Here is a 27,629-nt window from a genome sequence, read left to right as displayed (position 1 = left end):
CCATTTGTTAAAAATACAAATGGATTAGTCCTATTAATGCTGTGGCTATCAGAGGATTTCAGAGATTTAATATCCTGCAGCAAATTACTCACTTTCTAACTGAAGCTCTCAAGGATCTGCAAGGGAGTGTAATGGGGTGTGATGGAATACTCTCCACTAGTATGGATAAATGCAGCTTCAACAACATTCAAGCTCAGCAGCATCCAGAATAAAGCGTCTAATTCAATTGCCATCCATCAACCACACTAAATATTCATTCTTTCCACCTCCAGTAGAGCATGGCTACAAGGTGTACGAATTACAAAATGTACTCATTTCTTGCCTAGTTACCCTGACAGCATTTTCCTCACTTGTATTCTTTCCAACCAAGGACCATGGATGTAGGCACATGAGAACATCACTCCTCCAAATTGTCCATGATCCCACTGCTAAATTACATTGCAGGAGAACTTTCACAGGGGCAGAAGTGGTTCACCATCATCTTCTGAAGGGCAATTTGGGATGAGAAGTTAGCACTGGACTGTAGATGCATTTTTAAAAAACTATTAACTGAAGCAGATTGAATTGCTATGCACAGTTTTCTCTGTAAGGTCTAATCAGATCTCCCCAATTGTGAATTGCTTTCTTGTTTGCCTGCACTAAATGGCCAATTACCCTAATACAAATTACACCCCTTCTTTGCATTACAGCAGTTTTGGAACACAAATATGAAGTCAATAAATCCAATTTTTTCATCTATCATTTCTTAACACGTAGATGATGCAGTTTTGGATTAAGGAACATTGAAATAGATCCTGTTTTCTCGGAATTCACTCACCCCTATACTCCCAAAAGTAACTCGGGGGTACTTTTTTGGAATATGGAAGGAAACCAGAGCACTATGAGCTGTGAAACTTGCAGGAGGTGAAGGTACTTGGCAAAAGCTATCTGGATATTTCTGATGCAGCAGAAGATAATGACTATCTGTTTCACCCAAGTTTATTCTCCCTTGCTTTGCATATTGCACCACTGTAATATCAGGTGACTTGGGTGAGGGAAGGTCTACCTTTCATGCACATATATCCAATCCATGTTCTGACATCAATTCATCTCATTGCATTCTCCTACTTCTATTTCCCATATTTTATATACTTGGAGTACACATTCATTTTCTGAGCACATCAGAGGGATGGATTTGCTAAGCTCCAGAAGTTTGTGACTATGTGTGGATTAGCATACAAACTTTAAAATATTAGTCACTAAACATCAATCATAAATAAAATGCATATATATTTATTTTGATTAATCAAAATTATTAAACAAAAAATATTTTATTACAAGGGATCTGCTACTCACATGCTGGTTTGAACCAATATTTCAAACAAAATTGGAATATTATGGCTTAATTAAATGATGGACTGAATAGAATTGATCTAAATCTGTGATTTGCCAGTTGTATTTTTGTTTACAGAAACATGTTGCTCTTTCCATGTGAAAACCTGGAGTTCAGCTCCTTCGACTTCTTGATTAAAGCTTTCTTCTGGGCCTCATCAAATCGGTGAACCTGGAGGTCCAGATCACGGTCAAATGCCCGTCGCTCCTGGGGTCTGTTCTTCTCAGCTTCTGCTTTTCTTTTCAGTTTCTTGCTGTGCATGTCGAGGAGGGACTCTGACCGCGTGGATTCCTTGAAGCAATGATAAAAACAATGTTTGTTGCCATTTCTGTCATAAACTGAAACCCTTTTCTCAGCTTGGTTATTTCAGCAATTGTGCCCCCAGAATATGCACCTGATGTGCGGTGCACTTCTATGTAAATTGTGCCAATGTGTTCCAGCCATCCCATTTTGGACATTCACTGCCGGCTAACAGCCACGTAAGTCAAAAAGACTTTGGTTTGTGATGTGGTTGCATGCATTGTGAATTTCTGCAATGTAAATACACTCCAAATGCTTCCACTTTGGAATGCCTGGACTTTAAATTAACGCTTATGATGGAGCTCTGTACAAACACAGACGAACACAAAATATGGAAAGAGCAGGAGGCCCCTCAAATATGCCCAGCCATCCAATATAACACACCCAGATTTCAATTTCTTCTCCTTGCCAGATCCTCACAGCCCTCAATCCTCCAATTTTTCACCTGACTCCACTTTAAATTCTTCTAATGAGCTTGTCTGCACAACTTGCTAGAGTGAAAAATTCCAGAGATTCACACCCTCTGAAAAGAAATGTCTATGTCCCTTATATTGGAACTATGTCTACTCATTTGAAACTCGCACAAGTGAAAAGATCCCATTTTAAACTCTCCCACCAGTGAAAACATCTTGACATCTGAGGGGTAAGTTTTTCTACAGAGAATGATGAATATTTGGAACAAGCTGCCAGAAGGAGGTAATGGAGGCAGATAATATTACAACTTGTAAAAGGCCTTTCAACAGATATATTGATAGGAAAGGAGAAGAGGGCTAATATACCTCATGCAGGAAAATAAGATTAGTACAGTGAGACATCACAGTCAACTTAGACGAGGTGAGACATAAGGGGCCATTCCTGTGGTGTATTCTTCTATGATTCTGTTTTATCTACTCTGTGATGCTCCCTTAGGATCCAATTTGTTCCAGTAAGATCACTACTCATTCTTCTGAACTCTAAAGAATACAGACACAAACTATGGCCCTTGATAGAATAATCCTTTCATCCCAGGAATTAGCCTGGTGAATATCTTTTGGAATCCAATCCTATCATATGCTTTCTGACATAAGGGCACCAAAATAGTGACTGTACTCCAGGTGAGGCCAACATCCTGTACAAGTGTAACACAAATGGTTATCTTCTAAACTTCAAACTTTGTAATAAAGTCAGTCTACCATTAGCCCTCTTTATTACCTTCTGCATTCTCTGGCTAAACTTTTGTGTTCATACACTGGAACACCTACATTCCTCTGTACTTTACCCATTTGCAATTTTTTTCCAGTAAATTAATAATCTGTTTTTTTTAATTCCTCTTACCGAAGTGCATGACCTCACTTTTCCATGTGAACCTCCATTTGCTAAGTTTTTAACCACTAACATTGCAGAATCACTTTGTCCTCATTACAACCTCCCCTTGCATCAATTTTTTGTGTGATTAGAAACTTAGATATCTTACATTCTATGCCTTCTTCAAGATATTTAACATAAACAGCAAACAACTGAAGGCCAAGAACTAATCAGTGAGGTACTCCATTCATTTTATCCTTCCAATTTGAAGACCAATTTATTCCAATTGTCTGTTTTCTAAGCAATAACCAATCTTAAATCCATGCTAAGACACTTTCATCAATATCACAAACTTATAACTCATGTACACTCTTTTAATGTGGCACCCAATCATTTGTCTATTTGAAGACCACATGGACAGGTTCCCTTCTGTCTGTTACATTCTCAAAAAATATTTGTCAAACATGATTTGTCTTTGTTAAAACCACGTTGACTAGGTTTGATTAAATTAGCCTTTCTACAAGTGACACAGTTGGCGTAGCAGTTAGTGCAATGCCTTTACAGTACGTTCTTCCCGTGTCTGAGTGGGTTTTCTCCAGGGGCTCCAGTTTCCTCCTACCATTCAAAATATACCGAGGGACAAAGTTCCTTCTAATTTTTAGTAGTCAGTGATGCAAAAATCTTATGTTGTGTGTTTTTTTTTCCCTGTAACACAAGTATGTACGCACCGAATGCTTGTGCAAATGTAAACTTGAAACTGTTTCACGATAATTTTGGCACAGCCTATCTCTCATGGCTAATAAAACTGTATTGGCATGTTTTAATATAATACAATATGAGTGCATTCTATGAAGTAACATATTTAGCTAAGATTTCATTCTATATTTTGAACTACTTCATTCAGTTTGTTGTTCCATTAAATAAAATATCAGTGAGTATTTTTTATTTTTATGTGACGCAATGTCTAAATAAATTAATAACAATAATAAGGTGAGGTGACATAAATTAGTGATGTGCAAATGTGGTATTTGAAAAACTGACTAACTAGTTTAACACAAACAGCTAAGAGATTATTTTCAATAAGTGTAATTATTAATTACTACATTATTTTAGGTAACTAACCTTTTGTGTACACAATTTCCTTTGTGAGCTGGTTACAAAGCATGTGTACGCAGCTAAGAGGAAACAGTGCCAGAGGTGTAGGTTAATGGGGTGTTCTTTGAGCAGCATGGACTTGTGGGGCAAAATGGCCTGTTACCATGTTGTATGTCTAAATTTAAATGATTAGCTATTTTTACTTTATTGATTCAAGCATCCTTGCAACAAGAGATTATAAATCAATTGGCATACAATTTCCTCTCTTATCTTTCTCTCTTCTTGGACAAGGTAGTCACATTTGGTGTTTTCAAATCCACTGGTACTATCCTGGTGGTTTGATATCTCTGAAGCTAATTTCTTTAAAATAGTTGGATGCAGGCCATCATGTCTTGGTAACTTGCCTACATTTAGTCCTGCAAGTTTTTCCTCATACCTTGTCCTGTTTGATTGGGATTTTTTAATGTCTATGCTTTTTAAAATTAGCTCATCTGTTATCAAGAGCTGGAGAAATATAGTAGGTCAGTCAGCATCTGTAGAGGGAAATTAATTATTGCTGTTTCGTCTCAAGATCCTGCATCAGAACAATTCCTTTCCCTCCACAGATGCTGCCTGACCTGCTGAGTTTCATCAGTAGTACGTATTTTTTTGCTCCAAATTACACATTGCACTTTCTTTTCTGTATCCATGTTATCAAAAGTAGCTTTATGTCTAACATAACAGTCTTAAGTGGGAGTCACAGTTGATAAGAGCCGTCAAGGCTGCTATTTTTGCATTGCTCTGGGATTTAGGGGAAACTGCTCACATTGTATGATGCCACCTCCTTGGCCAGTCGTTTATCTCTTTCAGAGAGCCTGGGTGGTTCAGGGTCCCTAGCAGAAGATTCTTTAGCTTCTGACATTTCCTGTGTAAGGAAAGAAAATAGAAGTAATGCAATTAACCATGTAAAAGTTCCTCTAAAGAAATGATGCACAAAACAGGTGGTCAAGATACAAGTCGGAAGAATGTTATTAATTCCCAATGATTCACAATAATAGCTTTATTCTCATTGACTATGGCAAAAACTAAGTTTGTTTTCCAATATGTTTTCCAAAAATCCTGTTGTGACATTCAATTTGTCATGGTCCTTTCCCATGGCACTTTGAATGTTTCCTTTCTGAAAGTTGCTGTGAAGCTACTCTATCTGACCACTTCCTAATTTTCTGAGAGTTGTGTTTTTCTCATGCTCAAGTATCTGCCAACTAGATTGTAGCAGCAACCAGTCAGCAATGAGATATGTTCCAGACATACCTGAGCTTTCCTTTCCCTGTCAGCTGGAGTATCTGTCCAGATGGAGCGATCAGACGATTCTCCATTTGCACGCCTTTTAAATGTTCTTGCACCCAAGCCTATATGTTGTAAAACTGGTGGTAGCTCAGTCATCCAAGTCTCTCTGGCCTGTTTCTGAGCATCATCCTGCAAATGATGAGTAAACCGATGAAGGCATTGCAAAATCATAGATTGTATTTTTTATTAATTAATCAGAAATCAGTTCATGGTCCCTAATTTATTCAAGGTGTAAATAGTAAAACATTGAAACATTTCATATTCCTGGCATTACTATTTGTTACTTTGCAAAACCATCTTAAAAGAGCTGCACAGTGGAACAGCAGTTAGCATTACTGCAACATATAACCTAGTAACTTGCTCCTCACCTCAGATGCTGATCTATGGAGTTTTGACATTCTTCTTGTGACTATGTGGGTGTCTCCAGGTGTTCATTTTTTCTCCCACATCCCAAAGTCGTTCTGGTTAGTAGGTTAATTGGCCACTGTACAATTATCCCCGGACAAGGCGAGTAGTTATATTTTCAGGGAAACTGATGGGCACGTGGAGAGGAAAAGGATTCATGGAATTAAATGAAGTGGATAGGACTGGTGGGAATGCTCTGAGACCAGATGACACAAATGGCCTCCTTTTCTGTTGCAAGAAGATACAAGTTTGAGTGAAAATAAATGATTCCCAGAAGATAGGAATAAAGTTATAACACACATTTTCAAACCAAAATTGGACATGATAAAATAATTTTTAGACACCAAGAAAATGTTCCATATGAAAAACCACACGATGCCAGGATTTTATTACAGATGACTTTGAAAAGTTTGCGTCTGGTTCACAGTGTATGAATACTTTCAATAATCCTAAAATCGGGAAGAGGGTGGAGACTATGATCCTGCTGTTAACAACTTATAACTCAACATGAAAAGAGTTATTAGCAGTAATGGTCCTGGATGTAGTCGCTGACTCGGCAGGGAGATTTGTGCTGATATATTGTCAAATATACTCAGGGACCCTCATAAATATATATGCCCTGAATTTTGATGATGAAAAATTCATAAAATATATATTCCTGAAAATAATCAAAAGGTGTGAGAATGTCTTGATTGGAGAGGATTTTAATTTTCATCTGGATCCAGTCATGGATAAATCGGCAAAGAAGGTAACAAGGGCCAGGGCAGCTCAGACCACCCTGGCCTTTATGAAGGAACTAAATCTTATAGATGTCTGGAGGAGGCTGAATCTAAGAGAAAGGGATTACTCCTTTTACTCAAGCCAACATGATTCCTACACCAGAATTGATTTATTTTTGGCATCAGCTCAATTGGAGGGTAGGATAGTGGAATCCAAGTACATGGCGTGGCTATTGTCGGATCATTCACCCTTGATGGTATCTTTTACATTGTCAGATAAGCAGGCCTCAGTCTATAAATGGCACCTGCATACATCGATGTTGGGAAAACTGGAATTTTGTAGCTTGAGATGAACTGCCCTTCTACTGAGGATAATGAAGATGAAGGTTCCATTATTGTTTGGTAATACTTCATTTAGAATGTAACATGCATGAAATTCTTTGACTTTTGTCTGCTGTAAGGCAGACAGAGAGCCACCACTTTGCTCAGTGCACCTCACAGAAACCTACAGGACCTGGTATTCCTTGGTGGTCTACCCTCCAAGTACTGACCAAGCCTGAGATTGCTTAGCTAATATGTGGCACATTGAAAGTTTACTTAAGGGGCCAGATAATTGGATACATCAAGAGCATTAAAAAGAAGCAAATGAAGAGGATTAATGATTTGGAACAGGAAATAGCCCAATTGGAAAAGGAAGACCAAAGATTAGGCACAGAAGAGAAATACAGGAACTTGGTGAATTAAAAGCTCAAGTATAATATACTACAAACATATAAGACAGAAAGGTTGATTTTAAGATCTAGACAGCAGCATTATGAGCTGGGGGAGAGGGCCCATAAAATCTTGTCCTGGCAGGTGAGGGTGGAGGAGGCATCGAGAATAATCAATGCAATCGAAAAAGGGGAAAGCAAGATCTCATATAAACCAAAGGAAATAAATAATACATTTAGAAAGTTTTATAAAGAATTATATTAATCTGAAACAGGGTGTGATCCTACCAAAACAGATGATTTCTTGCTCCCAATGGAACTACCAAATTTGGGACAGGATGAACAAGAGTGGCTGAATGCCCTTTTCACCAAAGATAAAGATGAGATAGCATAGAGTCTGAGCTCTTTGGAGGCTGTCAAGTTGCCGGGGAAAGATGGTTTCCCTGTCAAATTTTATAAAGAGTTCAAAGATCTCTTAATGCCTTCTTATGAAGGTGGTGGATCAGGCAGCAGAGACACATACCCTCCAAAAGTCTTTCTCAACAGCAATTATCACAGTGATTCCCATTTCATTATTGAATACAGACTATAAAATTATTGCAAAAGCATTGGCCAATAGGTTGGCAGAATATTTGTCAAGATTAATTAACCCAGATCAAGTGGGTTTTGTAGAAAACAGGCAATTGGCAAACAATATAGCTAGATTGCTAAATCTGGTACACTTGGCACAATTGAGGGTGGATCTGGGAATACCCGTAGCTTTGGATGAGGAGAAGGTCTTTGACAGATTGGAATGAGACTTTTTGTTTAAGGTACTGGAGAAATTTGGATTGGGACAAATATTTATTAATTGGGTTAAGGCACTTCACCACATGCCCAAAGTGAAAATTATAATAAATGGGCAGGGGTCTCCAATATTTCCATTGAGTTGGTCAAGTAGGCAAGGTTGCCCATTGTCCCCAGCATTGTTCATATTAGCCATTAAGCCATTGGCAGAAGCCATTTGATGAGATCCAGATACAAGAAGTTTAAGGTGGGTCAGGTAGAACACAAAATAAATCTTTTTGCTGATGATGTGTTATTTGACAGACTCCAGTGCGGGGGTGGAGGGGGCATTGGCCAGACTAAGGACCACACTGGAGGATTACGGGAAGGTTTTGGGGTATAAGGTAAATTTGGATAAAAGTGAGATAATTCCCTTTGATGAATGAGGATTATGGGCAGTACCAACAAGGAAATCAATTCAAATGGCCACAAGAAAACATTAAATATCTGGGGATTAAAGTAGATAAAGATTTACATAACTTATACAAGCTTAATTATCTCCCTTTGCTCTGAAAGATTGAGGAAGACCTGGTTAGATGGACGGCTCTGTCCATAACATTGATGGGCAGAGTCAACTGCGTCAGAATGAAGGTGATGTCAAGGCTCCAATATCTTTTCCAATCATTACCCATTTCATTGGCTCAGGGATTTTTTTTTTTTTTAAAAGCACTTAACGAGTGTGTCAGAAGGTTCCTGTGTAATGGGAAAGTGGCTAGAATCTCCATGGAAAAGTTGACATGGGATTACAATTTGGGGGAGTTTAAAATTACCCGATTTCAAAAGGTATTACTGGGCTGTTCAGGTGAGGTTCATCACCTCACACTTTGAAGGAGGGGGCCTCCTCATGGGTGCAAATTGGACTACACTTGGTAGGCAAATAGATAGCTGAAGAATTTGTATACAAGTGAAATACCAAGTTACTCTCAAAGAAAATGGAAAGCCCCATCCTAAAGCATATATTCCAGACATGGAAAAGAGTACAACAATGTATTGGATGGAAGGTGGGGATATCCCCCAAAACACCCTTGACCCAGATTAGATTGATACCCTTAACTCTGGCTAATAAAATCTTGGACACCTGGTGCTAGAAAGGGATCAGGTGTATTGAAGATTTTTACAAAAGGGGGCATCTTATGTCATTTGAGCACTTGAGAAACAATTATGATTTGTCCAATAGACCATTCTTCTATTATCTGCAAAGATCTTTCTTAAGGAAAAAAATTGGGACCATCTATGACCCTACCTGAATGTACCAACATGGTAATTCGAAAGGGGAATGTATGTAAATTTATTTCTAAGATGTATTAATTTTCCAAAGTGAGGGCTTACACAGGTCAAGGGAGAGATGGGAGTCAGACTTGGAGACAACTATCAATGAAGAGTGGTGGCAAAACCTGTGTTTGGACAGTGTGACAGGAGTCGGCAATGCCAGATACAAGTTGGTGCAGTACAACTTCTTGCACCAGTCACACCACAAATCTTACACAAATCAAAGACTGAATTTTAAAAATGTGCTTTAGGTGTTGTGTGGAGGTTGGAACTTTTGTCAACTCCACCTGACTATGTACAAAGGTGAGACCCTTCTGGGAAGACCTGGGGGATATTCTGAAAAAAATTACAAAAGTGGATTTTCCACAGGATTGGAGTTGTACCTTTTGGGAGATATTGGAGATACGAGTTTTAGATTGACCAAAGATCACATTCCATTTGTGAAGGTTGCCTTGGCAGTAGACAGGAAGTGCATAGATTTTTTATGGAAGTCTGACTCCCAACTAAATACCATACGACGGAATATGAAATGCAGAGTTGTATTCCCTTGATAAAAAAATCACAATCTAAGGAAGAAACATGATACATTCATTAGGGTGTGGCAACCTTACTTGAAATGTATCGCCACGCAGATTGATTTGTGCCGCCCCTCCCAACTTTGAAATAGGGGTAAGATAGCAATCCATCCTAGCAGAGAAATTAAAGTGACCAAGAAAGTGGGACATGGTGCAGGTGACATGCTTTTTTAGATTTTTTTTCCTTTTAATTTTTTTTAGCCTTTGTTATTTAGCCATCCTGGTTGTTTTTTTCCTAGATTTCAGTAGGGGGTCTATGACCACACTGGAATTTATATCTGTACAATTTAACTAACTGTTTTTTCAGTAGGGTAAGGGTTGTGGGGGTGGGGGAGAATGAACATAGACTATATATATTGTATGAATGTTGAAAGATTATACTGCTTGTTTGAATTTTGTGAGTCTATGAAAATCGAAATAAATTTTTTTAAAAAGTTATTACCATATCCCCAGAGACCAGTATTTCCTTCATTCTCTTTGACCTTTGCTCAATATCCGCCACCACGCTGCTTTCAACTATGCCCATTGAGGGCATTGGGCCAATCAGGGCCTCCTCATCACTATCTTCATCTGGAGGCTGTAATACACAAGGAAGTCGAGAGGCACAGCTAAGTCATGGGATCCATTGTTTCTGTAGACATGGAACAACAAAGGGAGTGGTGCTTCAAAGGGTTTGCAGTCTGTTAAACAAATGTTCCCTGCAGTAATGGTACTGTTGGAAATACATTCAACCATTGCTTCACATCATCAAATACCTTTACATCGATTTTTTGAAATATTTTATTTATGATTTTCCAAACTTAAACTCGGTTATCAACATTATCAGCGTCAATGTTAACAGTATCAGCGTTGACTACAATTTACAATTATCCATTTTATACTGTTTTCTGCAGAGTTCAAGCTCTTTTCATCCTCCTTCCCCCCTAACCCCCACATTTAACACTTAACTAACCATAGTTACACACGACATTCAAGACACTCACAACAGAGGGACAAGAAATATATCAGGGTTTTATGGGTTTGTCATGACACGGTGGCCAGTGCTCAGGCTGTTTTCTTCCCTTGACTTTTCCTGGTTGGGATGGGACAGAACCCACCCCCCCCCGACTCCCCCCAACTGAGGGATAAACAGGGAAGGTAGGGTGGCGAGGCGCGATCGTCCATACTATAATCATGCTCCTATGGAATTTAAGTATGGTTGCCAAATTTTCAAAAAAGTATTATACTTTTTTCTTAAGTTATAAGTAATTTTCTCCAGGGGAACACAGCTTTCTATTTTTGTGTTCCAATGAAAAATGCTCAGGCAGGAGTTGAATTTCCAGGTAACCGCTATGCACTTCCTGGCCACTGCAAATGCGATCATTACAAATTGAATTTGAAATTTTGACAGCTTCATTTTAAGTCTCATGTCCATTATGTTTCCCAACAGGAACACCTCTGGGCCCTGTGAGAATTTTTTACTTATGATTTTTTTTCTAGGACTTGGTCTAGTTCCATCCAGAAGGGTCTCACCTTGGTACATGTCCAGGTTGCATGCACAAAGGTTCCTGCCTCAACGTCTTAAGCACTGGTCTGACAATTATGGTTTAGATCTGTTCAATTTTTTGCAGTGTCAGGTACAGCTGGTGCAGAAAGTTGTATTGCATCAGCATGTACTGTGCATTAATGATTGCAGTCAATCATTATTCCTAGGTCTGACTCCCTTGATTTGTGAAGGCCTGGTTTAGGTTCTCCCGCCTGGAGCAAGGAATACATTGTCAAGATGAACTTCCATGTGTTCCCCCTTCAAATCAGGGTCTCTATGTCACTGCATACTGGTAGAGCCATAGTTGGACCTAATTTGTCCTGCAAGAAAGATCTTATCTGAATGTTTTATTTGATAAATCATACTTATGCCAAGTTGTTCAAATGATATTAGTTGTCACCACTCGTAACAGTTCTCTACGCACCTGATGCCATTATGATGCCAGGTGTCTAGAATCTTGTTACCTATTGTCAGTGGAATTAATCTATTTGAAGTCAGGGGTGCTTTTGGGGAGAGCCCTACTTTGGTTCCTAGATATTGGTTAATTTTATTCCAAATGAAGATGATTTATTTTAGTATAGGGTTGCCTGTTTTCCAGATAACAATTTAGCATCCCATTTATAAATGAAGTTCTCTGCTACCTTCTCACCTACCCCGTGCAGGTCAATTTGTGCCCAGGATGGTACATCTCCCCTTTCAAAGAGTGAGGCAATGTATCTTGACTGGGCTGCCCAATAGTATTTCTTGAAGTCTGGAATTTGTAATCAGCCTAGACTGTAATCCCAGGTCAATTTTTCCCATAGAAACCTGGCTACCTTTCCATTCCATAAAAATGTTCTTATTTGTGAGAGTAAATTTTGGAAGAATCCCCGGAGCAACACCACAGGCAGTGTCTGGAAAAGGTACTGAAGTCTCAGCAACACATCTTTTTGACACAGTTTAACCACTAAGGTTATAGACAGGGGCATCCATCTATTTAAGTCCTCCTCAATTCTCCAAGCAAAGGGATATAATTTAGTTTGTATAAATTATTCAAGTTATTATCTATTCTAACTCCTAGATATTTAATCCCATTTTGTGGCCACATTAAAAACTGTTTTCTTGGTATTGACCATAATCCTCTTTAGCAGTGGCATAATTTCGCTCTCGTTCAAATTGACCTTACAGCCAAAGATCTCCCTATAGTCCTCCAGAGTAGATAGCAGTTTGGACAACGAGTTTGATGGGTCTGTCAGATATATCAGCACGTCGTCGACAAATAAATTGAATTTATGTTCTTCCTGGCATACTCTAAAAAACTTTGATGTCTGGATCCTGGCGAACGGCTTCGGCTAGTAGCTCCATGGCTAGTACGAACAGGGCTGGAGATAATGGGCACCCTTGTCTATTCGATCTTGTCAGTGGGAAAACTAAGAAATTTGTTCGTTGGTCACAACTTTAGACTTGGGTGCATGATACAACACCTTTATCCAATTTATAAAAGTTGGCCCTAACCCCAACGTTTTTAACAATTTGATTAAAAAAAAATCCCACTCCAGTCTGTCAATGCCTTTTCCGCATCCAAGGCCACAGCCAAACCTCTCTCGTTTCTGGTTTGTGCCAGATGCATTATACTCAACAGTCTGCCAATGTTATCCACAGCCTGTCTTTTTTGCACAAAGCCCACTTGGTATTTATTTATTTATTAGTTTTGGCAGGTGCTTCGTCAATCTATTTGCCAGGGCTTCAGCCAGTATCTTATAGTGTGTGTTTAACAGTGAAATGGGTCTATAAGAAAATGGCATTAGCGAATCTTTGTCTTTTTTAAGGATAGTTGTAATGATTGCTGTCAAGAAAGATTCCAGAAGGGTTATTGATCTACACTGCACAAAACAAGTCAATTAGGTACGACTGAAACAGTGGTTTTCAAACTTTTTCTTTCCACCCACATACCACCTTAAGCAATCCTTTACTAATCACAGAGCACCTATGGCGTAGGAAATACTTAAAGTGGTATGTGAGTGGAAAGAAAAAGGTTGAGAACCACTGTTGTAGTGGGATTTGGTCATCCTGTAATCAAGGCTAACAAACTATTGTTATAAGGAGAGATTGATGAAACAGGAAACTAAGATGAACTTTAGATGAGTTGAATAAAATTATGAAGCCTAGATAGGTTAAACAATAAGGAATTATTTTCTTTTTGCAAAAAAATGTCAGTAGTTAGGCAGCACAGATGTACTGATTAGTAGACAGACTGGAGGGAAGTTGAGGAAAAAAAATCAACTCAGTGAATGGCAGGGTTTGGGACTCACCATCTGAAAGTGTACTGACCATATTTCAAAAGTATCTATGAACCAAGATCTGTGGTGTGATTAACCTAGTGTCCAGTTTTGTCTTGCTGGGCCACCACAGGCCACACAGCCCCCTATATCATAAACTGCAAATATCAAAAAAATTGCAGCATGATTATGGACTACAAAGGAGGGTAGGGTTAGATTAATCATGGAGTAGGTTTACTAGGTAGGCATCACACTGGGGCCAAAGGCCCTGTACTGTGATGCATTGTTCTCTGTTTTAATGTCTCTGAATAACACAGAGAGACCCCATCAGATTGGTGCTGAATATTTGAGATTAATCTTGGGACTAATAGATTTAGAATAAAAGAAAGGGCCTTCTGGCATCTTGTGCATACTCTACAATTTGATAAGATTGTGCTTGGTGAATCATTTTCCTGCACTAACCTCATGATCCTGATTTCCTTCATATCAATGCATCTGCCAGTCACTAGGCCTTCTCAAACTGCAACATCTGGGTTGTCCTCCTAGTACTCGGGTGAGATTACTGGGTAGTCGGTACCTCCCGCTCCTTTCAAACAGCAGCTGAAACTGCCTGCCTAATTGATAACCTGGTAACTTAAAGGTGTTACGCACTCAGACAGCACCACAGGGAATCCTTTCTGTTTAAAGTTCTCCTAAATGCTACCCCATCTGTCCATCACCCTCCACTCCCAGCTGTTAGTCGCCACCCCCACCAACCCCCCCCCCCGTCTAACTCCCGACCGACTCGGCAGCAGGGATGCAGTGTTGCCGAGCAGTATTCCCATTTGCCCAAATAATTTAAACCTCAATCAGGCATGAAAACCATCCCAAAAATAACAGGGAGGCGGGGATATTCTGCCGCAACATGCTGCTCCGGTTCGCGGCGACAGCTCAATAGCTCAATCCGGGAGCAATGGCCATCTTCATTACCTTTAATCCTCCACCCCTGGAACCCCTGCCAGCACCAGAGCAACATGGAGGATTATGGGTAAGGAAGATGGCTATTGATTCAGCCAGGGATTCCTATGACACATATATGCAAGCACTGACCTCACCAGCTTAACCAGGTGAGCAATTTGCCCTTTCAAATCGGTGGAGGAAGACATCGCGATGTTTTACTGGGTTCCCGGATCACCTCCGAGATAGGTCTGGGATCCAGGTGGATTTTGACAGGCTTGCTTAGTTCAGACCATTCAAATAGCCCAATCCCAGGGTCTTTAACGGAGTAAATTGCCTGGTTAACCCCATTTGCCCAGTTAAGCCCTTCTGTCTTGAATACACTTAGCAACTAAATCCTCTTGTGTTGAAAACACTAAAGAGTATAAAAATTTCTTCTCACCTCTGTCCTAAGTAGCCAATCCCTTATTTTAAGCCTGTGAGCCCTGGTTTTGGGTAACCCAGCTAGGGAAAACATCTTCACCACATCCATCCTGTCAAGCCAAGTCAAATGTTGCAATATTTCTCAATCTTCTCATCTAGAGGAAGTATTGGTCCATATTACTTCATATTACACATCTTCCAATTCCATGAGTCAATTGGTGTAACTTCTGCTACACTTCACTCTCATTATCACAAGTATAGGTAGCGAGACCAGATTGTGAAATAAAATATTCCAGATGTGGTCTCACCAGAGCCTTAAATAATTGGAGCAAGACATCTTTCCTCTCTCAGCCTTTTGCAGGGATCGCTCATCCCTCCCCAGCCATCATATCTCTGGCACCTTCCCCTTTTCCCACAACACTTACACCCACAGCTCCTCCCTCACCATGGTCCGTGACCTCAAACAGGCTTTCTATGTTAAGTAGCACTTCACCTGTATATCCAGGGGATGCACCCTTTGTGGCATTCTCTACATTGTAGAGACTGATCACAGAATGGGAGATCGCATCGCTCAGCACTTCCTCTCTGTCCGCAACCACAGCGACATCCCAGTGACCAACCACTTCTGTTCTTGGTCACACTCCCACGCTCACATGTCTGTTCATGGCCTTATGTACTGTCCCACCCTGACCACCCACAGATTGGAGGAATAACACCTTATTTTCCATCTGGGCACTCTCCAGTCAGATGGCATGAACATTGACTTCACTGCTTTCCATTAAACCTGGGATGGGAATGAATCAGAAGAAACAACAACTTCTTTCTCTCTGGAAACAATTATTAAAGAGGAAAAATGATTTGGATTTTACACTGCTCAGTTATAACAAACTAATGTAGAAAAGTAATAGTAGGGGCATTCCACAGATGAGGTATTGACTTGATAATAGATCAGCTGCCCTGAACATTGTAATATTGAAAATTTTGGAGGCGGGTGAAAGCTTTTTAAATCTTACTTACTGGCATTCTTAAACTTGAGGGTGCAACTAGTTCTGTTTCTTTTTCTGATCTTCTAAAGCCAGGTGGTAGTGCAGGACCTATAAAAGGACTAAAGAATAAGGAGAAACAAATTAATCTTCACAATGGGGTCTATGTCTCCTTTCACATCAGTCTTAGCAATGTATTGGGTCTCAATCAGGTGGATAGATCTGGTGATGTGAAACCCTTTACCTCCAGTTTTACTTGTTCTCGCATTGGAATTTCATCAAGGAAGCAGGGGTGTAAGAAGCATCTATTTTCAAGTTTGTTGTGGGATGAAGGAGGTGGTCAGGTCATTATAAATAACTTTTATCCACACTCCTACCCACCAACCAATGAGAACAATCATTTAAATATTCGTATTTTCTACAACGAACATCACTGTGTTGCGAATGACATCCGGCAGTCCCTTTATGCTCCGGGGCATTGGTGTCCTCATATCAGACCATAATATAACCGGTCAGCACATTTTCCACTACATATCTGTAGGTGATAGGAGGCACGAGGAAGAAAGTGGTCAGAGAAGAATGGCATAACGTCAGTGGTTTTGACTGTGAAGGCCTATCTAAGACAGCGTTGAGCCATCTGATATCAACCAGGTGGGCTGCTGCTGTGCTTCACCTGGAGGCGTCATGCAGCTGTACATCCTTTACCGAACTCATCAGGAATCTGGAGGAGCTGTCCAGTCTGCTATTGGCACTGCTGGATCATCCAGCCGCATCGATGATGTACTTGAAGTCACTGGCCAAAACGTCACCAGCAATGGTGGGAGCTGTTAGAGGAAGGCCAGGCTCTCACTCCACATGGACAGCGCGTACAAGTTGATCAACCAGAGCAGAGTGCTGGGGTACATTAGGTCCACCATGAGATATCCTCCAACAATCTCACTAATCTCAGTGATTACAAAGTTGCCTCCCTGCAGCAAAATACCCAGACAACATGTGCAACAATAATTCCCTCCCTCCCTCCTCTCCCCTCACCCCCCTCCCCCAACCATACAATCAATCATGACAACCTTTGACAGTTTCTGAGGTGTGCAGCCCACACTCCTGTCTGAAAGTCACACCTGTCTTGACTTTGGAAAGGTATCGCAAGGCATTTACACATCACATTGAGCATATGACAGTGAGCATGTTAAGGATTGCTATTTTAATTGCCATTGTTGTTCATAGGAATCTCCAGTTTGCAATCCTTACAGTCCAGTGTCAATCAACTGAGCCCTCAAGATCACTGCTTTGATGAACTGCAGTCCTGATTTCGGGCTCAGGAACAGGGGGTGTTCTTCCTCTGGGAGTGGGGTGTCTTTGGGCAAAGCTGGTTGTGTCACTGGGGAAGATCTGGCTGTGCTCCTGCTCCTCTGTCCCCTGGCTGATGTATTCTTCTACCATGGTTGGGGGCGTGACAGCCTCTGGCTGGGTTACCTCTGGTTTCCTGAAGCTGTGGAGTTATGGCCTCTGCCCTGCTCCCAGTCCATTGGAGCTGGGGATCACTGTCAAATTTACGTGTAACCCATTCTCCCCCCCCCCTCCCCACCATCTTTGCACTTCCTCTGACTTCGTCTGGCACTCATGCTAGTTTCATTTTCAGATGATGAGAGGTTGCTGGGTTCTGTTTGCACCTTGACCATCCTCTTCCCTCTGCTTGAGGTGTCAGTTGCCAGTTTCTTCGCTGGGGCGTTTTGGGTTTTCTTCCTTTTCTTTGCTATCTGCCATTTTACTTTTCAGCTCTCCTCCATCGACACTGTCTCCTCAGGACGAGCTCTGGCTTTGTCGCAGGGGTTTAAAGGTTGGAGTGCTGGTCTCAGACTCTGTCAGGGTCTCTGTTGCAGTCGAGGTTGAAGGGGTGTTGGCCTCACTGGGACTGGTGATGTTGGCTGTTTTCCCTTATTGCGTAGGTCGGGCAAGCACTGTAGAGGTGGGCTGTTTTCCCACACAGGTTGCACCACTTGCTCTCTTCATAGTCTTTGGTCTGGTGGCCTTCCTGCTTTCAGTTCTTACAGATGACTGCACTGCATTAAGTCACAACATATCCAGTATATATTGTTGCATATATTTTAGAACATAATGAGATTATGAAAAAGACAGTGAGTGAAGAGTCAAAAGTTCTTGATCCTGAATGGGGAGCCACCACATTGAAGGCCAAGGGAAGATTTGTCATTCAGCCTAATGCTTCTGCAAGATTCCCCACTTCACCCCAAAAGAGAATAAATAGACATTTATCCACAAGCCAATAGAACTACAAGATTTACCATGTTGGATGTATTGTGACAGAAGGAATGGACCAACTAGATCTAAGACAGAGAATATAATGACAGCTCCACTAAATACATCTCTTTTTACCGTTCAGGTGACTGTTCTCTTTTTGGAAATCCAGGGGGAAGAGCAGGACCAAAAAATCCTCCATCGTCATCTTCTACCTGGGGAGCATCAGGCTGCTTGCATCTTGGAGAAAGGGACTTCATTATTATACAATCAATACCATGGAAATAAACATAGCATTATCATATAAATGATTCAATGATGCAGTAACATCAAAACCAACTGCCAGCAACACAAGAACGCCACACAACTAGTGCTGTTTCAGCAAAATCACCACACAAGAGACTGAATGTAACATCCCAATATAAATTCATACTGAGTCGTCACCACACCATACTGTTTGCAGCATCAGCATTACATGTTTATGTAGCAATACCACAACATAACTGATACCCATAAGCTGCAACATTACAACACAACTGATACTGTATAAAGTACCTCATAACTGATGGCATATGCAATATCACCACACAAGTTATAAAGTATGCAGCAACATTACTCTTAAACTGATAACGTAACAACATTACTACACAACTAATACAGTATAGTATAGATCATGCCACAAGATACATAACTCAAATGATACTGTATGTTGTGTCATGATAAAGGTGCTACTGTATTCTGTGACAGCAGAACACAATTGATACACAATGCATCCGCGTCATCATGCAACTGATGGTGAACTGTGCAACTTTGTACAACCACATCCCCATGGTTAGCATTATCATTGAATAGCTACTATTGTGAGGAGGATTAGTTTGCAATATACGAGACAGTAGCACCTCTTAATCTGTCTGTAGCAACTTCATCGCACCATTGAACTTGGATTTAATCTGAGCAAGTGTGAGGAGTTGCACTTTGTGAGGTCAAATGCAAGGGGAAAATATACAGTTAATGGGAGGATCCTTAACAGCACTGATGTGCAGAGGGATTTGGGGGCCCAGGTCCTGAGCTCCCTGAAACTGGCCATGCAAATAGACAGGGTGGTAAAGAAAATGTACAAGATTAATTGGTCAGGGCAATAAGTATAAAAGGAAGGAAGTCATGTTGCATCTGTACAAAACTTTGGTTAGGCTGTACTTATAATACTGTGCGCTCTTCTCGTTGCCCATTACAGGAGGATGTAGAGGCTTTGAAAAGAATTAAGAAGACATTTACCAGGAAGTTGTCTGGATTAAAAAGTATGAATTATGAGGAGAGGTTGATCTACTTGGCCTGTTTTCTTTGGAGCATCAGAGAACCTGATAGCTTCTAAAATTATGAGTGGCATAGATAGGTTAGACAGTCTTTTCCCCAGGGATAAAATGTCGTACTAGTTTACATGCATCGAAGGGGAAAGTTTAAATGAGATATGCAGAGCATTTATTTTTACAGAGAATGAGAGGTGCCTAGTACAGGCTACCAATGAGAGGTGGTGAACACAGATACGATAGTAGCATTAAGAAGCTTTTAGACAGATACATGAAAATGCAGTGGAATGGTATGGATCACATGCAGGCAGAAGAGATTTAGTTTACTTTTGGCATCGTGTTTGGCACAGACATTGTACCTAAATGTTCTAAGAAGGACTGGACACACTGACATCTCCAACTTCTTTGGGAGTCCCTTGGGATTAAGGATACATGCCTCAAATCTGGTTTCCAGAGGTCTCTCTCTTCCTCCACCACCCCACCAGCACATTCTCTCACGTATCTATTTTGCTCTCTCTTCCCAGCTGTCTCCCTCCTTTTCTCTCTCCTTCCTCACTTCCTCCCTCCTACCTCTCTTTTTCTCTCTCCCAAATTACTCCTTTCTTTCTCTCCTTCAGCTCTTCCCCTACTCCTTCTAGGTTCTCTATCTTGCCCTACCTAACTCTCTCACTAGTTCTCTTTCCCTACCCCCACTTCTCCTTGCTTCTCTCTTCCAGTATCTGGGTCTCATCCTAATCTACACAACCCACTGCAATGTCACACCATCCACTACATACAGCCATCTTATCAACTTTGCACAATGCATCGTCACGCAGTTTGTACAGCACACTAGATTACACAACACTTCATCCTCTCACAATCCAGATTGCAACCTGGATCACCACAGTCCATACCTCACAATAGATCCATACATTTTATGCCACACACTGCATCACTCTACTATGTGATGCACACAATGCATCTCCTCCACGGTGAGTCACACACTGAAGTGCCAGCAAATCTTTTCTCCCTCTGGATTCACCATACAATCCACATCATATAATGGATCGCTCCTCAACCTACTCTGGAAATATCTATGCCATCACATGTGAACATGAAGAGTATTGTTACCAGCACACAATCATAACTCTACATCATGTAGTCAGTTTTGACAAAGTGTGCACACCCATACTTTCAATAAGATCAAGTCTAGCACAAATTCACCTCTGCTTACCTGGCTCTTAACGTGCCATTACTCTCCTCCATAGATAGTCCATCAGATTTCCTCAATTCTTGGGCTAAGTTTTGCTTCCCCTCATTGGTGCAGGAGATCACTTCATCATCGTCTGAACTTTCTGAGCTTTTGCTTGACTGAAATCCCGGAGGTAATGCTGGTCCTGCAACTGTTATATAATGTTGTATCAAAAATTGTTCTCATTCTGACTTAAAACATAGTTATTAGTCCTCAGAAATCACTGCAGATGCAAATCATAATCACTCTTCCTCTACCAACCTTGAAATCTTCCAGTTAGCATTTCACGAAACAGTTCTGTTCCACCAATTTAGCAGTTCAATCCTATATTTATCTGGATATTTAAGTCTGCATGCTCTCAATTTTATCAGTTTGATTGAGAGATTACGATGTGGGAGAGGTAGGACATAACAGGGATGAGATAGAGAGCAAAGGGGGGCATAAAAGCAGCTGAGCAAGTGGGGTATGGATATAAAGTACATTGATTGACACAGGTAGTACCATGGTAGTATTTTTTAAATCAAAGAAAGGCAACACATCAAAGTAGGTTTGTAATGTTTTAACTTTCATTAAGTTAAAACTTAGAGGTGCAAACTGCAAATGATTTTATTACTCAAGCTAAATTTCAGTGTTTGATAAGGATAGCAGGGAAGGAAATGTGTACAAACTGCAGCATATTTAAGTTCATGGAAACCACTGGGATCCTGAACAACAATATTTGGAGCATCTCAACCAGAAGAAATCTCGACTCAGAGTTGCAGAGTTGGGAGCCTGATCTGCAGATTGTGATACATTGAGGGGAAATTTATTTGGAAATGTTATGTGGATGGCAGTCACATCCTTGAATGATAGTCTAGATCTGATTACTAGTCAGGGGAAGGAACAATGAACTGCAAACCAGAGAGGTGACCAGAGAGGTGCCTAAATAGCCATGCAGAGTGCATTCACCAGAGGGATGCAGGGAAACCTTCATCTTTCCAGATGAGTAATCTCAACATAGTACTGCTGTAAATGAGATCACTCAACTAAGGAGAGTTAGAAGGATTGTTGCAATTATGGCTCAAAGCCTGCCTATTAAAGTTAAGGACATCTCCTCATAGCTGGGAAAGCATCTAAAGGGAGGATCCAGATTTTGTGATCCACATTAAAACTGCTCCACTGCTTGAACAAAGGTGCTGCTGACAATGGAGAATTAAATTTTTTTTAAATTTAATTATTTGCATCATTACAGAGAAAAAAAATGAATAAAACATTAATCAAATATCCATCGCCAATGATACAAAAAAAACTTTTATATTTTTCTCCCCATCCCTCCTCCCACCCAAAAGACAGTCCATTAAAGTGGATAGCTCCATGGATCATAATTTTTGTATTGTTAGGTCACATGCAAATGGTGCAAGATCAACTGGGTGGGTCTGATGTATCAAATAATTAGTGTTGCTTTAACCTAAAAATTGCAGGGTGGATGCTTTTAAAGTTTATATAATTATAAATAAGATGAAAGTCAAAGCCGCTGAATAGTGTTGCAATTTGTGAATGGTATGCTGTGATCAGAAAAAAAACAGATTGCAATAGTTCAAGTTCATGTTTATTTATCATCTGATTGTAACAGTACAACCTGACAAAACAGTGTTCTCCGGTCCATGGTTTAAAAACAGTGAAAACACACATAAAGACATAAAACACATGCGGACAAATGGAACATAGACACAGAACCTATATACATGTCTTATTGACATATTAAAAATAAATATTATTAATAATTAATAGTCACAGGGAGTTGTTTTAACAATCTTACTGCCCGGGGGAAGTTGTTCCTCAGCCTGGTGGATCTGGCTCTAATACTCTATCTCTTTCCTGACGGGAGTAGCTGGAACATACTTTGTGTGGGGTGGTAGGGGTCCTTTCAGATTTTGCAACCTCTCTTTACACAATGATTCTGGTAATTCACATCTATGGGGGAAGAGGGAGACTCCAGTGATCTGCTCTGCTCCTTTTATAGTCCTGTGGATTGACCCCCAATCTGTTGTTTTATAGCAACTGTATCACATTGATGCCTGTCCCGCATCGGACTTGTCAGCCACAAACGAGCCTGCAGCTGATGTGGACATTTACACCTCCATAAATCTTCGTCCGCAAAGCCAAGCCAAAGAAGAAAAAATTGATGCTCTCTATAGAGCACTTATAGAAAGTTGACAGAATGGTGACTGGTAGCCTTGCCCACCTCAGACTTCTAAGGAAGTGCAATCACTGTTGCACCTTCCTGACAAGTGCGTCCTGGATACATCACTTCTTAAGTGGATTCTGAGAAACTTGGTGCTCTCTATTCTCTCCACTACAAAGCTATTAATGGGCAGTGGAATGTGGTCATCTCCGGTCCTCCTGAAGTCCACAATCATATTCTTTATCTCGCACCATTTCATGAGATTTTCCACCTCTTCTCTGTCGTGCGACTTATTATTGCTGATGAAGCCAACTACTGTTATGTCATCTTTAAACTTAATGACTCTGTTGGAGATGGATCTGGCATTGCAGTCATGAGTCACCAGTGTGAACAGGAGAAGGGTGAGCACACAGCCCTGAGGTGTCCCCCTTTATTTAGTGCTCCAATAAATAAGAGTATACAGAGAAAAATGAGAACAAGTTAAAATGATTGGTTCTTTATCTACATGCACAATCTGTTTGCAACAAGCAAAATAAATTCATGGCACAATTAAGGTAAATAGAGTAAAATCCTAGTTATCTGGAATTCAAACAATCGGCAAAAAATTGCAGAAAATACATAGGTTAAAAAAAAGTTTAAAACTGACGTCCCCTAGTGGCTAGTTTGCAAATCACACAATACACGATCTCAAACTAGAAAATTCACTTATCCTGCATCTACCAATCCCCATAGGTGCCAGACACTGGCTTTTTTTTTTGACTGTATTTGTTTTTATTTTCAGGATGTAGGGATAGCTGATAAAGCAAGCATTGATCACTTTGATTAAATTCCAGATTACTTCATTAATCAAGTTCCCATCAGAAGGTGGCAGTCAGTTTTTCTTGAAACATTGCATTCTTCTTGTGAACATATTCCCACAGTGCAGTTCAGGTGAGAGTTCCAGATTTAGTAATGAAAGATGGATTTGTCCCTAATATTACTAGTAAAATACAAAATCAATGGGATTTGTTCACTCCTGAGGGAGACAGAATGAAATCCATGCATTCAACCTCCTCAATTGTCACTTGGAGGCCCCAACATTTTGCTGCCAAGTTCCTTGCAACCTTTTCTGACAACCTCGTGTCAGATACAAGCTTGATGGTTCAGTGCTGCTTAATGACCCAAATGAGCAATAGGCTCTAGGAGGCAGGGCAGGAGTTGGTTGTGTGCTGGTATCAAAGTGGGTTACAGATGATCTTCTAGTCCAATGAGTGAGAGATTGGAGGTAGGCAGAGAGTGTCAGTTCATTTCATGTTTGCTTTTCATTTACTTTTTGTTTACAAAGGATGAACATTTTGTAACAAAGTCAAACAATAGCAATATCTACATTTGTTTATGAAACACCATCCCAGACTCATGCAACCTAAACTCAAGTGTGTAAAATATTTTTATATCTGACCAGAACCTGACATGTTGTCAGGTTCTTTCAGGTTTGGTTCTGGTAGCCCAAATCTCGCTCTCATTACTCTGCTACTCTTGTCCTTGTCAGAAGTGGTCACAATTATGGAAGATACTGTCAAATTAAAAGTGAGTCACTACAGTGTTTTGCAGATAGCATACACTGCACCCATGTTACACTGGTGGTGGAGGAAATAAAAGTTTAGGATGGTGGATGAGGAGGCAATCAAGCATTTTAAGTACAGAGAATTTCATCACACTTCCAACTTGTGCCTCGTAGAGATAGTGGAAAGAGTATGGATGTCAGGGAGTGAGTCATTTGTCGCAGGGTATTCAGTTCTTATATACAAGTATTTGTGTGGCTGATTCAGTTAGGTTTCTGCTCCATGATAAACGTCACCACCACCCCACATCCCATCCCAAGATCTTGATGATGAGGGACATGATGTTGAAAGCTATTTTGATGGTTAGACTTTCTCTTGTTAGAGATGTTCATTGTTTGCCACTTGAATAGCACATTATTTCTTGACAATTATCAGGCCATGCCTCAATGTTGCTTGCAAGGCACAGGGTTGATCCCACAGCAGAGTGAGGTACATGCTGAATCATGAGGTTACAGAATGTAGTGAAATGCATTTCAATTCCTACTGGTGGTCCACAGTGCCTCATGGGTGCCTAGTTTGAGGTCCCAAATATTTACTTAGTCTATCCCATCTAGCACAATGGTGGTGCTGTATAACATGATGTTGCCCTAGGTGTGAAAAGGAACTTTGTCTCCACAAGTACAGTGCTGTAGTTATCCCAAACATGCTGTCTTTGACATATACTGTACATCTGCAATAGGCACAATGGCAAAAGAGTAAGTTCATATAACCATATAACCGTTTACAGCACGGAAACAGGCCATGTCGGCCCTTCAAGTCCGTAAGCCTTGCTGTGAACACAGTCAGACATCAGTATGTTCTGATGAAGGTCTCAATTGCCAAATATTAACTGTTTCTCTTTTTACAGATGTTTCCTCACCTGTTGAGTTAATCCAACATACAGGTACACACTTTTTTACAAAAGTAGAGCATTCCTATGAAACCTTTTGTAAGCCAAAATGGCATAAAGCTATTGGAGGCCATTTTCATAAAAGTGAAAACTCAAATTTCTTTCGGATAGCAAACATGTTTCTTCGTAAAAAGCTAATTTGCGTAAAGCGAGTATTACCAAAGAGGGTATATCTGTATTCCAGGGTTTTTTGACTTTCATGAATCTTTCCATTCTTAGTCAACTTGTTCAGTGGTGGTGTCACTCTTGATGGTAAATGATGAAGACCCCAGCCAGAGTACATTGCATTCAGTGCTTCTTTCAAGTATTGTTCAACATGGAGAAGCACTGATTTACTAGCAGAGGGATGATAGTATATTGTAATCATCAATGCTGAAGACTACTGTTTGCATTCCAATATTATTGCTATCTCTGGTGGATGTGTCCTCATTGTGTGATTGGACACACAGAGGGATAGAGGTATAAAGATAATAAGTCTAGTATATTGTATGTGCGGGTGATACTGCAAGTAATGTTATGAGTTTTTCCCACTTCGACACCAGTCTTATTTGGCTAACAGTGATTTTTCTGTGTGTTTCAGTTTAATCTTTATGAAATGTTGAGCCATCCATCCAGTGTTAATTTTTAAATCATTTAATTTTTTAAAAGACATTTTAATGATTCAACATAGTAGAAGGCTCTTCCAGCCCATGAAACCCATGTGGCCCTCTTACAACCAATTAACCTACCAACTCCATATGTTTTGCAGGGTGGGAGGAAAACGGATGCTCTGGAGAAAATCAACGCAGATCATGAGAAGAGTGTACAAACTCCTTACAGACGCTCTTGGATTTGAGCCTGGGGCAATTAACCATGACATCAAAGTTCAGCTGGGGTACTACTGAGTGGCTTGCTAGGCTATTTCAATTCAATAATTTTACTGCATGAGTCAAGTGGTTAAGGGCAGCAGATTTCAACGCTGATGGAAAATGATGAACAAGGTGGCTTATAGGCTCCTTTTAAAATTCCAGATTATTTAATTAATCAAATTTTAAATTTCACAGCTGACACAGTAAAAATTGAACACAACTCTTCTACGATATTAGAGACATGGTTACTTGCTGACAAAGGGAAGGAATTAAATATTCTAAGAACCTGTAATTATTCCCTTTGTAGCTAATAAGCCACACTTGGTAAAGTGCATCCTTAGAACACCACAACACACCTTGCTTACACTTTGAGATTATAAGAATTCATTAGACATGAGAGAGAACAAGAGCAGCCTCAGTGCATGTAGTAACCCATCTATTACCATAATTGTTTCTTTGTGCAGCTGATCTTTTACCTTTAGGATCTACTGGTCAAATCCTCTCAACTGGATGTACAGTGAATTCCTTGCAGTTCATGATATACACAATTCTGACAAAAATCAATCCAATTGATGTTTTCCTTTCAAAGTGACAATGGTCAAAGGTATAGGCTCTCGACTTTCACCTGATGCCACTGACAGAAACTAGGAAAGGTGGCAAAGTTAAGCAAGTCCCCCCAATTATTTAGCTGAGTAATTTCAAGACATAGTTGGCACTGAATGAAAGATAATAGTACTTCAAAAGTTTGCAATGCAGTAGGTGAAATGAAAATTTTATTCTACAAAAGATACCCCTCATAATGAGAAGCTAATCGAAGAGAACAAAGTGAACAAGACGTGTTTCATAGATAGGAGCATCATTTACCAGTAAGAAACTAAAATAGATTAAAAAGGTTCATGTCTACAAACACTCAAATTATTATGTCAATAGTTCCCCGAGCAAAGCCTTAAATTTCAGTGCAATAGTTGTGAAGGACCATGAATTTTGTACAGTTCGCAAAAGAAGTTGGGAGGACAATTTAAAAAAAAAAATAGACAGGATACTTCCCTTAAGCAAAATGTCAAGAAACCAACAAAGGAATATGTCAATTTACATCTTATCCATATGTAGCTTCTTACACGTAAAAATGTTCATAATTGGACAAGAACTTACAAAAGGGTTTGCCAGTAACATCCCAAAGTAGAAGACAACAAGTACCAAGGATTACACATTTAATGTGATGAGCAAAAGATTCATGGGCCAAGGAGGAGGGTTGTTGGAGAGTGTGGAATGTGAAGAACATTTTTACAACTATCTTTATTATCTACACCTCACTTTCTAAGGGTGGTGGA

The 27,629-nt window shown here is 40.1% G+C and overlaps 1 protein-coding gene across 2 annotated transcripts in view; it reads right to left on the bottom strand.

Annotated features, from left to right (window-relative positions):
• Positions 1 to 1,252: 1,252 nt before the first annotated feature.
• gpalpp1 (GPALPP motifs containing 1) overlaps positions 1,253 to 27,629 on the bottom strand; it is a 29,019-nt gene continuing 2,642 nt past the window's right edge. Inside the window, exons 2-8 of one of the 2 annotated variants that reach the window (XM_069889633.1) lie at positions 20,779 to 20,947; positions 18,397 to 18,498; positions 16,040 to 16,127; positions 10,323 to 10,457; positions 5,342 to 5,506; positions 4,857 to 4,955; positions 1,253 to 1,663 (exon numbers count right to left, since the gene is read on the bottom strand). In XM_069889633.1, the coding sequence (XP_069745734.1) occupies positions 1,445 to 1,663; positions 4,857 to 4,955; positions 5,342 to 5,506; positions 10,323 to 10,457; positions 16,040 to 16,127; positions 18,397 to 18,498; positions 20,779 to 20,947 (977 nt within the window). In that variant the 3' untranslated portion in view covers positions 1,253 to 1,444. Of the gene's footprint in view, positions 1,664 to 4,856; positions 4,956 to 5,341; positions 5,507 to 10,322; positions 10,458 to 15,041; positions 15,161 to 16,039; positions 16,128 to 18,396; positions 18,499 to 20,778; positions 20,948 to 27,629 lie in introns of those variants that run through there. The other variant, XM_069889634.1, reaches the window with a different exon arrangement.

The sequence above is a fragment of the Narcine bancroftii genome, chromosome 7 (assembly GCF_036971445.1).
Source record: "Narcine bancroftii isolate sNarBan1 chromosome 7, sNarBan1.hap1, whole genome shotgun sequence".
Taxonomy (NCBI): domain Eukaryota; kingdom Metazoa; phylum Chordata; class Chondrichthyes; order Torpediniformes; family Narcinidae; genus Narcine; species Narcine bancroftii.
This window is presented reverse-complemented; position numbering and strand designations above follow the sequence as displayed.